The following is a 17,985-nucleotide window of genomic DNA, read 5'->3' as shown; positions in this document are numbered from 1 at the left end:
GCTCCATAAGGCACGCAAGGGTGGCCCCTCCTGAACTAATAATGCAGCTGTGACCACTTTCCAGGACTTTACTGAGGAAGTGTAGGTTAAAAGAGCTTCCTTCATTGAGGTTAAAAGAGAATTCAGGGAAGTGACCCTCAGTTAGTCCCTCTTGTTCCCTGCTAAGTTGCGGGTTCTGCTGGACGGGAATGCACACATCTACCTGAAACCTGTGGATGCCTGAGAGAGGCTGGATCGATACCGGGCGGAGGGTACAAGACGAGGTGTACCAGACTGCATCTCGGTAAGGTTGAAACACAGGGAAGGGTAGTGTGGAGTGGATGCATGGTGCACATGCCCTATGTGGACTGTGTGACCTGCTGTGTGAATGTAAGGGGATCTTCCCTGTTGTGGCCCCTTTCCTCTAAGGACTCTGCATTATTGTTGTACCTGCAGGGACCTGTCTATAATATAGATACCCAGGGCCTTTGGGGCTGTGGTGAAAGGATGGCTCTGGGGGTTTAATTCTGCTCTCTTCGCTTTGTTTCTGGTGAGTGGGTGATGCGGCTGGCCAGGTGTGCAGTTGTTAGATCAGAGCAGGTGTTGACGAGCTCTGCCTGTGAGGTATACACGCCTCCAAACACATCCCTATCCAGTGATCAGTGGATAACGGTATCACGATAAGCACGTTTTTCATCATGTCCAAGTTTGGGTGACTGGCCGTTACTATGATGCTCTGGAGTTGGGGAGCTGGGGTTTGTTTATTTGTTGTTCGAGTTCCTCCTGAGACATATGGGAGGAGTAGAGGCGGGGGAGGAGGGCCATCACATGGTTTACACTATGGGTACGATGCACGCTAAGATTAAACTGCTGACTTGGAACATCAGGGGCATGGGGTTGTTGAAGCAGATATGCTAATTATAAATTATTAATGAAAGTTTATGTATTTTGATTAACAAAAAGTTTGTAGAGAAATTAATTGTAGAGAAAATATTGTGCACGTTTGAATATGTGCCCACGAGGAGTGGTAGCCACTTATACAAATTTATACTAAAATGATTAAAAATGTGGGAAATAATGAAAATGTGTAATAATAATGTAGTAATGTGCCATACTGAGATGTATAACCTATGTTTTACATTATATCGTAGAAGCTAACTTAGCTGAAGTCGTGGCCTACTTGCCATGCCTCATACAGAAGCAGAATTAATAAACGCACGATGTAGAAGTTACTGGTGCCTATGAACTGACCATGAACCATGTACTTAGCTAGAATTTTCTGCAATGTACCGACGGACAGGAGATGATGAAGTCAATTTGATACAATTATGTGTAGAGTAGGCTGGATGTCCTTTCCCAGGACTTGAACAATAAGAGCACTGACTGAAGAGGAACATGCAACATTTTCAATATCTGAAGAGCCAGATGATAAACACATCGTACAGTGGACCAATCCATGAACTGAGAAAGATGAAAACTTAGAACTCATAGATATGTAGAATAAAAAATATTGGGTAACGTCACATATGGAGAACTGATTGACCAATTAGGAATTAGGGGGATGGACTGAAAGGGGCTAAAACCTCAGATGGCATGGGGAGAATTGATGACGTCAGAAGACGCGGTTCGAGATTCTGTCATTTGGGCTCATGCTCTTTAGAGCCTGATGCGTTGCTGATCTACTGATGACCTGAAGACGAAGATTGACTTTGTTGCTGATCCATTTCGTGGATAGGTAGCTATGACAATGTGACTGATTAACTTTGTGCCTTTCCTTCTAGGTACCAAATGGGCTGTTTTATAGTTTTCTTCTAGCTAGATGTTTTTCCAAATTCATTTTTCCTAAATTATTTTGCATGAAGTCCCACATGCTAATGCTAATCTGGGTTAGGTAGGTTTCCTTCTGGGTGACGTTGACAGTGACAAATGATTGGCAAACTGATTGCTGAACTCTGCTATTAATGTTGGTATATTCAGCTTTGCTGGCTTACGCTGAAACTTTTGATCACATGTTTTCTCAAGTTCTGATTAGACTGTGCTATTTGTGGTCGCTAATAAACTAATTCTGAGCTGATTAAATAAAGTTTGAGTTAACCAAATGTATTAGAATTGTAATTGATAGGGAAATAAAAATTGTTAAATGTTTTATCGAGTCGTGGTTATTCATGAAATGTTGGTTATAATTGACTATTGAGTAATGATTCTCTTAGTGGTTACTGATTGATTACATTGATTATTGATGTCACTAGTCACTACGTGATTAGGATACTCCATGCAATCCAAAAGGTTCATCGGCTGCGTCACTTTGTAATTTTACTTATTAAGGACCAGGCACGTTTGCAGGGTCAACGACCTGATGGCACAAGAATTATATGTTTCTGAAAAGCAGAGTGGTACATATAGCTCTTTTGCTGGAGACACACCTTACATCTGTTGAAGTGCAGAGACTTCTGATGCACTGGAGGTGACAAGTGTACACCATGGGTTATTCTGCCTACACTCTGGGCGCCCTTATCTGGGTTAGGGCAGGCATCCCTTTTGAGGCCATGCAGGTTCGGGTAGACTGAGATCGCAGATATGTTTTAGTGGAAGGGACGTTAGATAGTAAACCTTCGACATCTGGGTGCATGTAAGCATCTTACCAAGATCAGCTGCTGTTTTTGACCTGCTTGACGGTGCAGCTAGACTTGCTCCATGGAAAGAATGTGATTATTGGGGGGGGGCTTTAACTGCGTGCTAGATACTGCCCTTGATTGGTCTACCCCGCGGCTCCCAGGGGCACCAGCACAAAGGATTGCAAAGGAGTTTCAGGACTGGGTGACCAGTTGGTGGTCTGGAGATCTATGAATACCCCAGCACAGTGTAGAAAGGCGTTACTCCTTTTATTGTGCTCTGTACGCCCATCATGGCTGACTAGACATGTTTCTGTGCTCTGTACCACTTTGTCCATCACACCGAATATCTTGGTTGCAGTATCTCAGATTATAGCCCTCTCCTGATGGAACTGTGCCAGGGGGCGCTTCAGCTGGCGATCCCCATGAGGTGCCTCTGCCCCAGTGCCCTGGAGGATGATGCTTACTGAGAGAGCCTTCGGGAGGCCATCTCATACTATTTTGACCATAATACGGAAACAACCTCTCATTGTCTTGCTGAATGGGAGGCCTTTACAGTGGTCATTACAGGATACTGCATGGACAAGACAGTGGGATTCCGGAGGGACCTTGATTGGGAACTGGCGTCACTGGATGGAACCATGCATGGGCATGACAATCATGCAGGCACTGACCTTGCCTCAGAAATGCAGTTGGCAGAAGCCAGGGAGCCTTAGAACCTCATCCTGGGGAGACAGTGATGCCATAACTGTAAGGACTATGATAGCAGGGAAATGGCAGTGAGGGTGAGGTGGGCAGATTGTATGCCTGGTTGGTACAAGCTGAGATTCAAAGGATGCCAATTACGTACTTGACCTGGTCGGATGGGAGGCAGGTGTACCCCTAGGAGGATATTATTGAAGCCTTCCACGAGTACTAAACTGGATTATAAGGGAGACGCTCTGAGGGGTCCAGGGAGGTTACTGAAGCTTTCCTGGCCCCCAGACACTGCAAAGCCTGTAGGTGCTACAGAGGAGCTGGGGGGTCCCATTACACCCCAGGAAATTAAGAGTGCCATGCAAGATATGACACTTGGGAAGATGATGGGACTTGTTGGCCTACCGGCAGAATTTTATTCCTTGTTCCCTGTATTGCTGGCCCCACAGTTAGCAGACATGGATTACAAAGCATTGGAAAAGCGTGAACTTCCAGCTACCACCAGGGATGCGCTGGTTATTTCCCTCCCAAAGACGGCCACACTGGGCGTATACACCACGGTGTACCAGCCGTTGTCCATGCTGAACAAGGATTTTAAGATCTTAAGCAAAATTATGGTCATGTGCATACTCCCACACATGCAAACATTGGTCCACCCCAACCAATGTGTTTTTATTTCCGCAATGTAATACCGCCTTCAATTTGCACAGCTTGTACTCGGTGCTATTTGCTGCTCGACGAGATGGAGAAGACTGGGTGAGTCTGAAAGCTGCTAACCTGGAATAGGTGTTTCATACCATCAGTTGGGTCTATCTGGAAGACGTTATAGTCAGGACATGGTTGGGGGCCCATGAGTGCTCCTACTGTATATTAATCCCACTGCCCGGGCTCAGATGGGCCGGGCTATGTCCAACTCCTGTAATGTGTTGGGGTGCCCACCGTCCCCGCTCATTTGCTCTTGCTATCAAGCCGTTGGTGGAGCTGTGCAGAGTACAGGGTCAGGGAAGGCGTAGTCAAGTGGCTGGTACTGAACGTTTAATATCACTATATGCTGATGATCTGTTACTGTATATGTCTGACATGGACACAGATGTTCAATTCATGTTGCAGTTACTACATGAGTATGGCGAGGTATCTGGGCTTAAGGTGAACTTGGCAAAGACTAGAGTATTCCCAGTGCTGTCCGGCCTGAGCTGGCCATGCACTTTTGTGCCAAAAACCAGCTGGGGCCATTCAACGTTCTGTTATCTGGGGATTCAAATTTATCAAACCCTAGCAGATCCGCAGGAGGGCAATCGTGGGGGGGGGGGGAGATTGCTTCTTGAGGGGTTCTGTGGCCTTTTTTGTGATCACTTCGACTCCCCATTACAGCATGGATTGTGTTAGCCAAGAACATTATGCTAACCCGGTTGCTTCATTATTTTGGCAATCTCCCCACCTAGGGTCCTGTCGCACAGTTTCAATACTTAAATTAGTTGTTGAGAGATCTTATATGGGATGGCGATGACACAGGGTGTGCCTGGACATTCTATGGTGGCCCATCTTGGAGTTAAATTATCTGGCTGCCCAGCTGCAGTGGATTACACTGGGGCTGGATGGCACGAACCTGGCCGAACTGGGGCCTCTGGGGTTTGTGTCTAATCAGGGAAACACTCCTGGCTTGCCTTCTGCAGTAAGTGCTGGGGAAGTGGGGAGATGGCTTGCTCCTGTTCACATCACTTCGTTGTTGGTGGCACAGCTGGGGACGCTCACACATTTCTCTCGGTGGCGCAGCGGGCGGTTTCAATGGAAAGAGGGCTGGTAACGGTTAGTGACTGTTATAAGGCCTCCACATTGATGCCCTTGTAGGTCCTTGCTGAGATGTATGGTTTGCCCCTCAGTCGCTTCCTTACGTATAAGGCATTAGTTTGGACCTTTATGACACTCTGGGATGCAGGGGCGGCGGATGAACCCAGGACGCATAACATCTTAAATTTGCTACTGTCCCCTGGAAAAGAGTAGATACCTTGTAAAATGGCTGTATTGTGCCCTTAACAGGATGTTGCAGAAGCCTGAGGCAGAACAGGAATGGAATGTTGGGCAGAGAGGTGTCAGATCCGGATTGGGCAAAGATGTTTGCTTACCCACAGAGAGTCTCCCGAAACACCAGTTTCAAATTTATCCAATTTAACTACCTCATCAGGCCTCACCTCACCCCAAAGAAGCTATATGTGGGGAGGCTAAATGCAGCCCCCCTGTTGTGTGCCGGCAGATACAGATTTTTGTCATATGACCTGTGCCCGAGCGCTTGTAAGGGAGTTCTGGACTCAGGTGGTGCAGAGGCTGAACAAGATGCTCTGCCGTATTATGCCATGCAACTTGGAAGTATGTTTGCTGGGATCTTCCCCGCCCGAAACACAAGAAAGTGGGGAATTGTTTTCTTGATCTGGCCTTTATGTTGGACAAGAGGCAGATTTCTATGACATGGAAATCAGCAGTTGGCCCAGTATTAGCCCAGTGGAAGCCGCTGTCAGGGAATGAGCCCGGGCAGAGGACCAGGCACTCTGCAAAGAAGAAAAGTCACAGGGAGTAGAGAGGAGGCCGACAGCACCACTTTGGGCAGAATTGCTGGATGCATTTGAGAACCTGGGAGGCGGAGTCGCTCACTCTCTGTGAGCTCAGAATCCGGGAATGAGAATGGAATGGCTAGGTAGGTACAAGTTTGGGGATATGGCAGAACCTTCAGGAAGGGGATGCCGCTGTGACTGGTTGCTTATAGCTGAGGTTAGCCGCTCCTTGGCTGTGCTGCTGCTGGTTGCTGCGGGTGTGCATAAGCCCTATCTTAAAAACCTGTGCATTGAACTGGGGGGATTGGACTGGCTCCTGTCCCCTGAACTCTCACGTTAGTTGTGCTGGATGCCAGCCCAATTGGAACCCACTGTTTAAATTGTTGTGTTGGTTATGGTATTGTTTTAGTGTTATCTTAGTATATGCATACTGTACAAATGGATGCTGACCATTTCTCTTACATACGTCCTGATGATGGGGGTGAACACGGTGGGACACAGAGGGAATCTGGTCAATAATATATTTGTTACTACCCTGGAAACCTGCAGTTGATTCCCTGAAGAGCTACTCCATAGGAAGGCATGATGAAAAGGAAATAATGACTTATTATTATATGATATGTGAATGTTCAGTTCTGCAAAAAGCCCATACATATATATGAAAAAATATCAAGGAGTACTATGAACCACCATTGAGAACCAACAAACAAGTAGGAGCAAGTTGCAATTTAAAAAAATACATAGCCACTCACTGCCAAATGAGAGCTGTGCAGGAAACCAGAGGTGCAGTTGCCACTGAATAGACTACACTGAAAAATTAACAAAGCAGCCCACGAATGGTTGGTGCCCACCATCCAGATGAAAAATCCTTTAATGACAGGAAGACCTGCCAATCTGGACCTTCCCAGTCAATGAGAGAATCACATGACCTAGGTGGACCAGACTTTTAAATATGAAAGACTACTGTCAAGCAAAGGTGAATCCAGCAACAACTGGGTTTTCTGCACACAAAGTGGGCAACTAAAGCAGGAATCTATCTCCATCTGAGGGGATGCACTCTGCTATTAAGAAGAGACCCCATCTAAATGGTGGCCCCCACACCCATGAGATACTGCACCTACCCCTGAATGGGTACATTCACCTCTGAAAGATAATCACGATTCTCCTTCAGGGAACAAACTTATTTTTCTAGGGGTATATCCTCCTCTAAGCAAGTATGCCTACGTCCAAGGAGGGGCACAACCGCACAGAAGAAAGGCTTCCTTTTCTTACATGAGGACCAGCCATACTGGGAGCACAGATCAACTAGTGGGCTTTCTGCATGAGTGGGTGCCCCTAACCAGCAACTTGGCTACATATCTTTGAGAGACACCCTGATCAGGAGATGGCACATCCACTTATGAGAAGGCAACTCTATCTTAGGAGGGGAACGCACCCACTTATAAGTGGATAGAGCTGTTCTGGAGATACAGACAAAAAAATACCATCAGTGGCAAATGTCCTCTGGTGAAAGCCAACCAAGGTATACAAACTCACCTTGAGGTTCTGACCATCGAAGGGTAGTGAGCCGCTGACCAGTGTGTACAGAATGACGCCCAGGCTCCAGATATCCACTTCAGGCCCATCATACTTCTTGCCCTGAAAAAGCTCAGGGGCAGCATATGGTGGACTCCCACAGAAAGTGTCCAGCTTCGACCCCAGTGTGAACTCGTTACTGAAGCCAAAGTCGGCAATTTTGATATTGGCGTCAGCATCCAGAAGTAGGTTTTCCGCCTTGAGAATTAAAAGAGAGCGGGAAAAAGAAAGTGGGATATAAAATTAATTGAAAATATAACACTTTAACATGTTCTCTGCCTGGTCTGTCACCTGTATGCCCTCACAGAGTGAAACCTATATATCCAGATTTTAAGTACTCTAGTGCAATTGTGTAGAGGGTCACCACAACTATCAGATGAAACATACACTCCAGCCCACAAATGTATTAGACAGCTTTCAAATGAAACAACCCAGATATCATTACAACCATCAGCATGTAACATCCCTTGATAAATAGAAGTAATTCACCTGTAAGAAGTTACAACCTCACTGATGGGGGCCAACAAAGCAGAAAAATGTCTGTAGTGTCTTGTGCTCCGACGCTTAGGACGAGGCCTCCACCTTTGAACTACACTGTCCTTTCTTCTGGTGAGAACAAGATGATTTGCATATTGTTGGTTCCAGTCCATAGAAGCACAGAAAGCACAGTAAAGATGAAATGGAAAACACCTGGATCAATTGCCAATAGTTATTAATTCAAGCCCTTTCATTAGTACCTTTTTCTGTTTCTGACTTAGAAGAGATCATCACAATACAGAGGTATTAACCACATCACTCCTCACTAAGGTAAGGATACAACATTTTGGAAGGGACAGCCCCTTCAGACTTATTGATTATATATGCATACGGAGGTTATCAAAACATGGAAAGATTGTCAAGTATGGAAGATCCTGTTGTTAGCAGCAGGTGTGGATAGCCTGTTGATTCAGATGAAGATGGTGTGTAGTAAGCCCTGACAAGTGCAAATCTGCACTGCAGTGAATGGCTTATGCCTAGTACTCCACACCATACTTGTAGCATATTGTTCTGATGAAAAAGAAGTCACGTTGTCTTAGCACTGACACTACGTGCATACCTCTGACAGACGTGGAGGCTTGTGCCCAAACATCGCAATCTTCCCCTATGCAATGAAATCCCTGGATGTCTGCTGCCTATGGTTAGGAAACTCTGAAAGTGGGAGTATAGGCAAAATGGTGGATGGGTACGACGTGTTTTCTCTACTCTCCTTTCGGGTGCTTGCCAAGAAACACAACATTGAGCCCGGCTTAAAACCCCCAAAAGTCAGAAACTGATCGGGGAACAGGAAAAAAAAAACCACAGTGAAACATGAGGGCTGCTGCGACTGACCCTGGACTGTGCTGCTCACCTAGGGCGACAGGAGTGGCAGAGGCACGTAAGATGGCTGCTACAGTGTAAGCTCAGCCCCAGAGCTGAAAACAGACCAGTGGCTAAGCTGCCTGTGAGCAGAAAAGTCAGCCTACTACTGGAATACAACTTGTGAGACCCTGGCCTGGATTGATTGGAGGGTGTTGGGGTGGTCTGATTATCAACCCTCTCCAGCTGTAATACACTGGAGCAGTTGAGCTGTGTGCCATCTCCCTCTGGAAGACCTTGTGAGCAGTGGGGGTTCCAGCTAATGGGGTGGGGATGGTGTGGGGTTTTGTGGGGGGTGGTTCTCAACAGTGTAATAAAAAATGAGCAAGACAGGTCAGGTGAGAGATAAGGATCATCAGGTGCTCTTCCAGCAAAGGGACTGTGTTGGACCTGGATTTTTTGCGGGGTTATACCCAAACGTTTTGCTTTCTTCCGCCTATTTTTTTCCGACCAGGTTTTTTGGCTTTAGGACTCTGGGCACTTTACAGCTGCTAACCAATGCTAAAGTGCATAAGCTCTCTGTCTAAATTGTATTGGTGATTGGTGTATCCATGACTGCCATATCTGATTTACTAGTAAGTCCCTAGTATAGTGAAACAGGTGTACCCAGGGCCTGTAAATCAAGTGATACAGCACTAATTATGTCACCCAAGTAAGTAGCCCTGTAAACATGAGTCAGACCTGCCAATGCAGTGACTGTGTGGGCAGTTTTAAACTGCCATTTCGACCTGGCAAGCGCACCCACTTGCCAAGCCCAAATCTTCCCTTTTACTATATGTAAGTCGGCAGGTACTCCGCCAACAGGTGAACATGGTGGTCAAGCGCCCACTTCCATATGGTCTGTGAGAGTTGCAAAGACCATTCCACCCCGTATCTGTAAATAATACATGGCAGTCGTGTTGTCTGTGTGGACCAAGACAACCTTGTGAGACAAGTGAGGAAAGAAGACTTTCAGTGCTAAGAATACCGCCTGAAGCTCTAGGAAGTTGATGTGTAGGGACTGGTGCTTGGAATCCCAGAGACCTTGCGCTGTCTTGTAAGTGAGCACCCCAACCTGTCCGTGATGCATCTGTGGTCAATGTAACTGGAGGCACAGGGTCTGGAAAAGGCCGCCCTTTCAGAAGGTTGTTGGTGTCCCACCACTGCACAGAACGGTGAGTCTGGTGGTATAACAAGACTAGATATTCCAGGTGACCCTGTGACTTAAACCATTGGAGAGACAGGCATTGCTGAAGGGGACGCACAGGAAGTCTGGCATGGGAAATATGGCAATGCAAGAAGGTATTATGCCCAACAGGCGCATAATGTTCCTGACTGTGTAGAAATGATTCTCTTAAAACTGAGGTAGAAGGGTCTGTAATTTCCAGACACAAGCTGAGTTGGGATACACCAACCCTAATTGGCCCCTACGTAAGTTTGAACCTGCAGGGGCTGAAGGTGAGATTTGGGTATGTTGAGACCGAAGCCCAAATTGTGAGGAAGATGCACTGCCAACTGAGTGTGGCATTGGAACTCGCATAACGTGCTGGCTATGATGAGCCAGTCATTGAGGTAGGGGAAGACGTGAACATTCTGCCTTCTTAGGTGTACGGCAGCTACTGACAAACAATTTGTGAATACCCTCAGAGCGGTAGTTACTCCAAAGGGAAGGACCCTGAACTGGTGATGTTTGCCTACAATGACAAATCTTAAGTATTTTCAATGTGCAGGGTAAATTGGTATGTGAAAATAGGCGTCCTTTAGATTTAGAGTTGTCATAAAGTCGCCATGCTGTAGAAGCAGGGTGAGAGCCTAAAGGGTGACTATGTGGAAGTGTTCTGAAAGTATGTATTTGTTAGAGGCCTGAGGTCCAGTATCAGTATTAGAGAGCCATCCTTTTTGGGACTCAGGTAGTAAGGGTATGTACTCCTGAACTTTGATATCGTGGGGAAACGTTCTCTACAGCCCCTTTGAGAAGAGGGGCCTAGACCTCTTTTTTTGAGAAGGGTTAATTGATCTTGAGATAGCCTCTGAGGGCAAGGGGAAATACTGGGAGGAGTGGTGAAGAGCTCCAGACAGTAGCCATGCTGAATAATGGCAAGGACCCATTGGTTCATCGTGCTGGTGTTCCAGATGGTGTAGAACTGTTGGAGTCCCCACCCCTGACATGTGTGGTATGATAGGAGGTGAGATAATCCCTGTTTGGCAGTGGTGGATGAACCACTTGTGGTGGTGCTTTATCTCCTCCCTTTGTTTTGTTGGTCCTCCTGTAAGAGCCTTATAATAGCTTCTGGTGCAGGTGACCTGAACGTGTCTATGGTGAGAGTTAGATACCTCTGTCGTTGAAGATTTATATGATCCCCTGAACCCAGGGTGACGAAAGGAGCCCCTTTGTGTATTAGTCAGAAGGGCAGCCATGGCCTTGCCAGTGTAAGTGTTTCTACAGAAGTGCCTACCTGTGGCCCAAACAGGTGCTTTTTATAAAAACCTGAGCAACGTTGCCAAGCATGCCGTCTTAAAAGGACGCTGGTGTTTATGTCGCAAGCTGCAGGGCCAGTGGCATAAAGGGCGCATCTGACTGAGTTGTTAGAGATTGTCTGACCCTTAGAAACAATATGATGTCCCTCTTTCGGTGCTCCTCAGGAAGGAACTATAGTAGCTCCTCCATCTCATTCCAATAGGCCCAGTCGGACTAGCCCAAAAGGGCTTTAAAGTTGGCTAGGTGCCAGTGGTTTGCAGCTTGGGCTACCACCTTTTACGAATGGCATTGATTCTCTTACTCTCCTTTTCTGGGGAAGGACAATCCTTGGTGGACTGACTATTAGCCTGTTACTGAATGATGTGGCCACAACGGAGTTGGTGGTACCTGTGTCCTGATGTAGACTAGGTCAGAGGGGGCTGCCTTGTAATTTTTGTCCTCCCCTGGCATGATTTCCCTAGAGTGGACAGGCTCCTTAAAGATTTCTTCTGCATGCGGAACCATGCCAGGGAGCATGGAGAGGTATTGTGTCTCCCTGTGAGTGGTGGCAAGTTTTGAGCAGGAAATCCTGCTCAATGGGATCTTTGTGCAGCTCCACATTGTGAAACGCAGCTGCTCTAGTGACTACCTGTTGGTAAGAGGTAGTGTCTTCTGGTGGTGAGGGGCCTGTGGGGCTAACAGTCAGGGTCATTAGAAGGAATGGGATAAGGGTTGTAGGCATCCCAAGGGTCGGTATCATCTTGAGGACTCCCCAAAACCTCCAGAGTATGATTGTGGGGAACCCGGAGGAGTGTATTTCCCTCAAATAGGCAATATCAGGGATTGTAGGAGGGAGGTGGAGGTGGAGAAGGAGATGGGGCAGAAAGCTGGTGTGGACGGCTAGTAGCCTTGTCCTTTATTTTCCTTTTGGAAGGGGCAGGAGCATCCAAAGCCTCTTGAAAGGAGAGCTACCTTTTAGGGAGCACAGGAGAGGAATAGGTGGAAATGATAAGACCTGTGCCCTCTTGGATCTGGAGCTTGCGCTGTTAAGCATTCATTTTCTCCAGGATCGGCTCAAATGGAGATAGGCTGGTAGAAGACTGGCCCGAGTCTCTGGCTTTCTAGGTATTTGGCTCGGAAGACCGCAGCGCCAAAGTTTTCAGTTTCAGAAGCTTGGTCAGCATCAAAGTTGAGGCTGGCAGCTGATGACTCGGTCCTGAGGTCCAGATCGATACTGAAATTATCTCTTGTTACAAAGCTATGGAGGTCGAAGCTAATGACGTGGCTTTTGTCGTAGTGGCCATTTTTAGCACTGAGCCAGAGGGTGGGCGGCCGAAGCATTTTTTTGATACCAACCATGGCTGGATGGCAGTGGCGGACCGCTGACCTCAAGGATAGACTGAATTCTTTTTGGAGGATTTGTGTGGGGCAGCAGGGGCCCCAGTACGCACGCGCTGGGCAGAGGTGACCTCTTGGCTTTCGATGTTGGATTCAACATCTGACTTGGAGATGTCCTGTATGAAAAGGGCTTCCTCCTCCAGCGCAGGTTCCTCCTGAGCATGTTCCTCTCCAAAGATGTCCCGGGTGTTGTCCGGAGTCTTCTGGGTCATTTCCAGCCGAGAAGCTCATCAATCCTGAAGGGTCTTTTTCAAGCGGAAAGACTTGCAGGTGTCACACTCTGCTTTGTGACTGTCTGGAGAGAGACAGAGGTTACACACAAGGTGTTGGTCGTTGTGCGGTAATTTGTCGTGCCACAAAGGACAGAAGAGGACTGGAGTCTGTTCCATCAAGGAACCGTTCCCGTCGATGCTGGAGCCTCATTGAAGGTAGGCTCAAGGTGGGTGCTGGCATCCCGAAGGGCAGTCAGTCAGTGCCCAAACCGACGAAACGGCGAGAGCGCTAAGATATGAGAAGCGTGAATAATAACAATACTGCTGGAATGAGAAAGGAAAGATTGGAAAAAATGAACCGAAGAGAGTCGATAGACAAAGCGGAGGAACACACGTCCAACCCGAACGGCGAAGAGAAAACAATCAAGTAATGAGTCGAACCACATTTGCAATATCACCAAGAGGAAGAATCACTCGATCTTGTGACTCGAAAAACTTTTGAAAGAAAAACAAGTTGTATCACTCCGGACCACACACTAAATGGCAGAAGTATGCAGAGAATTTGTATTTACAGCCACACATGCTAATCACACATTTAGTTTTGAGGACAAGTTCCTACGATGTATTCAATGTGGATATTCCTCTCAGAAGGCTCAACTAAGAGTGTACTAGAGTCCTTTCAGCCCCTTTCACTATTCAGCGAGGGTCGTGCCTACGGATATCCCCTGTTTCCACTCTTGTTTGCCCGGTATATGCAGCCCCTAGCACAGAGGGTCAGGGGACATAATTCTACCACAGACATCTAATTTGAGAGAGGTTTACACAAGATCTGCCTATTCGCCGATGGCGTGATGCACACTGAGCAAGCCTATACGCTCCTTACCAGCAGTGAGGGAAGAAATGTAGGCACCTGGTGAAAACTTCAGCTTCAAATTGAAGATACAGAAGTCACAGATACTCACTCTTACAGCCCCATCTCGCTAGCAGGAGGCTCTCTGTTCCATTTAGCCAATCATATGGGCTACCAACTATGTTCTGAACCTAGGAAGTCAAACAGCTAGTACTGCATAGGCTTTAGGTAGGAGTAATTATGGGGAACTCCTCTGACAAGTCTGGAATGACTGGAGATGGTGGGCGAGGCAGGGACTATCCTGGTTGAGTTGCACCGCTGTTTTCAAAAGGACAGCCCTCAAATGGATACTGTTTACGTTGCAAACACTCCCACTGTAATTCCACTCCCCCCCCCATACTCCTCTCCCCTGGCAAACTACAAACACTTTAACTACAAACTTTTTGATTTGGGAAGGTAAAAAAAACAACTCTGTATGCTCCTCACATTGTGTAATCAACATCAACAAGTGGGATCCCTGAGGATAACTAACATTGCACAATACAACAGGCCTTTGCTCCTCTGCCCCCCAGTAGAGTGGTCCAGAGACCAAAAAAAGAAACACTGGTGCTTAATGGACCAGCAAACTGCAGGGGTCCATGTTTGGAAACACCACTGGCTTAGCAGGCGACATAGGCCATAGGGCAATTATTCTTCTACAATACTGGTGTGAGATTCACTGGCAATGAAAAAGGGCCTCACCACCTTCCCCTCCTTACTCCAATCATTGACAACCCAGACCTTACACCAGCTGCAGGGGGAAATCAGTTTCAAGGGTGGCAACAAGCAGAATGCAAATATGTTGGAGCTTTCTGGATGGGGGGTTGAATATGTTTTAACAGCTCAAATTTGTTTGGGGCCTCCCATAGAGGGAGCAATTACACTATGCCCAGGTTTGGCACTGGTTATCCAACAAGTAGGTAAGAGAAACTGTTAGCAGGCCTCTAACAAAAGGAGAGGTGGCTCTACTCCTTACTACAGACATCTTCTCCAATGATCAAAACTATGAGCCAGAAGAGCTGGGAGAGGGAATTGTGATAGGTGTTGACAAAGAATGAGATGATATATTCCACAGAGCCAGATGTCAGCACTCTCAAAAGCCAGCAGAGAAACAATGATAAAACTAGGTATGTATTGGGATTACATCCCCAAATAGAATACATAAATGCTCCTGCAAAGACCGGATCTTTGCTGGAGAAAATGGAGCAACACAGGCACACTTGTCCATTTACTCTGGCATTGTCCCAAACTTACAGGATATTGGCAAGAAGTATTGATGACTTGCAGGCATTCACTGGCCTGGAAATCCCACACTTTCAAGAATACACCATACCGGGCCTTCCTACCAAATTGACCTACGAGCTTCATACACTTAAAGGCAGGCAGACTAATGGTGCTATGCTCTGCTCAAATTATCTTATCACTTCCAGAGCATAAACAGAGGTTACGTCGCTTATGGGATCTAATGGGTATGACTAGAACTTTTCAGAGATGTGTGCTCCTTTTCTTAAATTTCTCTCTACTGAATTTAGAGAGCTCACTTGCTCTAAGTATTTGAGGATACTCCGAATCATACAACATTCATCTGAGAAGCATATGATTCTGGTGAGGGGATGGGTACAAAGAGGTGAAGTTGGTTAATGTATATTACTCTGAGCCGGCTCTGGGTTGTAGGCTATATTACTTTACAAGTTATTTGTTTTGTCTTCATAATTCCTATCAAAGAAAACTGATCCATAAAATTTGAAAGTACATATGACCTTCTAATTTGAGAAAGTCTTCTTTGCATGGGATGACCCACTTTAGTTCTTTGAAGCACTGTAGAAGGGACATACAGATAAGTCGCTCAGCATGATGAATCAAAGGTGTTTAGAACAGCCACCTTCTGTAGCACCAATATAACATTATGACACTCAAAGAGCGTCTTCATCAAAATAGCTAAATCAACATTGAAACCTCAAACTCAACCTGGCCTTCAAAGTAAGCCAAAAGGCACAAATAAGGGTAAAAATTGAAGAAACGCATAACTGCTTTTTGCAATGAAAAACACCAAGGTTGTTGTCCTTATTTACACCAATCAAAGCTAATTGGAATATGACATACTCCCACTGACCAGGTAAGACTACAAAGTGGACATGTGATCTAGAATGCAGGAGACCTGGCCGAAGCCTTCTAAAGTGCTTCGATCAAAATCAAACACACTCAATCCTGTGCTGTACACAATAAGTGGGGAAGGACGCAGTGGTGGCAGCCCCTTCTGCTTAGAGGATAGAAGGGAGAGAAGAGAGGACCGACAACCATGACATAATTGACCACTGAAGGGCCTTAGCGCCCAGTGTCATTTGACACATATGGCTATTTTGCAGCTTGTTGCACTGTTTGAGATGTGTTGGATTACAAAGAAGGGTAAACCTTACCTTTGCATTCCAACTGATAAGGAATCCATCCTGCATTGAGTGTCGATGGCATGATGAAGCCAATCCTTTCTTTAAACTTTACCTTATAACAAGTTGTCAGTGACTCCAGTACAATACCTGTCATTGTAGTAGATACAAACACTACACACTGTCAATCACCAAGTCAGGAACACAGGTTAACACGGTCCCTAGACACAGCCATCAAGGCAAAGACCCACACCAGCCACAGTTTCATATGGTTCAAATTGCTCTCATGCACTGACCGCCTTTCAACCCATCATAGCAGCCTGTTGATCTAGATCTTTCTCAGACAGTTATCACCTTACGGGATCCCAAGCATCCCTTGGTCTCGAAGTCCTAGAAAATAATGTGGTGCATGTTTCAGTATGCATGTTACATGTGACCAGGTCTATTACCCACGCATCTGTCACAGGGGCTGCTTCTCTGTTCCAATTGAGGGCCACCCTGTTGTTTCCCAGCAGCAGTGCTAGTCCCACAAATTTCCTACTTCTCTTCCAGACGTTCTTTATATACGCCACCAGCAATAGTTTGGTCAGCTCATTCAAAATAGCTTGTGCCAGTATTCAGTAACCTGCGCACATTCCCACACTAAGTGTAAGCAAAATCTGCTCCTGGGGCATGAAACCTCAAACACGTTGCATTGTGTACGCTACCTCATCACCACCAAAGAAAGTTGGTCATGGTGGAAGGTTTATAGTACATTCTGTGCAAGAACTTGTAGCGGGTCAGTCTGTGTTTGCAATTCACTAACACTTCTTTAGTGTGTCCACAGCAGTATTCCCACTGTGCATCCATTATGCTCAATCCTAGGTCATGTGACCATTATTCTCAGGCCCTGTAGGTTGCTCAAGCCTATCCTTGAGGTGAGCAAGGAACACTTTGCATTTTAATTGGAAGCAAAAAAGCCTACATCTAGATGTCACCATTGATCCAAAAGGTCCCCATGTCTTAGTACAAGGAATACTCTTTAAGTGCATTTTAAACAATATTATGAACACACATGACAACATCCGAGCGTCTGACAAATCTGCCTCCCCTCTTATTATCACTCGAGGGAACCTTTTGGGCCCAGAAGATAATAAAGAAACGTCTGCTGTATTGAGACCGAATTTCCTTTTCAAGCTGCCTTTTTCGGCATGTGATTGGAGTTTTTACCCAGTACTTGGCTAGGGACCGCTGATTTTTATTTTACCAATTCATTATCTGTTTCTTACAGTGAGGAAAGCTTGGACATCTCTAAAAAAGTTGACAAGCTCTTCGCAGCTGGAAAAAAATGCTTTGCATCGTCTGTCTCTTTGGCATGGACTCTACTGCAGTCCACTGTCTTTCAGTTAGGTTTGCGCTAGATAAATACTATACAATCAATTTTTTGTTCCCTGTGGTTGTGAACCTATTGCTGGTCTCCCATTTATTAGTGACTCATTTAAGAAGGTTGTCACAAAATGCTACCTATTCAACTGAACATCTTTACATTTCTCAACGACCTGAAACTTGGGCTTTGTCTGGGCCATGCAACAGAAACTGAGGGAGAAATACGTTTTTGGTACAGAGGAGCATCAACTGCAGGCTGGACAACTTTCCATACCTGCAGGACTTAGAGAAGCCCCAAAGAGAGGTCTGTCTTGTTTCTAAACCAAAGAGTACACCTCATACTGGAACTCTGCCTTTCATAAACCTCTCACACTAGCTATGAATTACTGCAGGAGCCACTTCCCTCCATTGTAGTTTTAGCATCTGAATGTAACCTGTCTTAAGAGTGAACACCGCTTACTGTCAGCAGACAAGTCACGGGCTGATGAAACTCAGCT

The 17,985-nt window shown here is 46.1% G+C and overlaps 1 protein-coding gene across 2 annotated transcripts in view; it reads right to left on the bottom strand.

Moving 5' to 3' along the window:
* The window catches only part of MARK4 (microtubule affinity regulating kinase 4), a 691,585-nt gene that overhangs the window by 245,018 nt on the left and 428,582 nt on the right, over positions 1 to 17,985 (bottom strand). For both annotated transcript variants that reach the window (XM_069207758.1, XM_069207757.1), the window contains exon 8: positions 7,370 to 7,606. In XM_069207758.1, the coding sequence (XP_069063859.1) occupies positions 7,370 to 7,606 (237 nt within the window). The remainder of the gene's footprint in view (positions 1 to 7,369; positions 7,607 to 17,985) is intronic.

Source organism: Pleurodeles waltl, chromosome 9 (assembly GCF_031143425.1).
Source record: "Pleurodeles waltl isolate 20211129_DDA chromosome 9, aPleWal1.hap1.20221129, whole genome shotgun sequence".
Lineage (NCBI taxonomy): Eukaryota > Metazoa > Chordata > Amphibia > Caudata > Salamandridae > Pleurodeles > Pleurodeles waltl.
The sequence above is the reverse complement of the archived record's forward strand: the minus strand, read 5'-3'. Positions and strand labels throughout refer to the sequence as shown.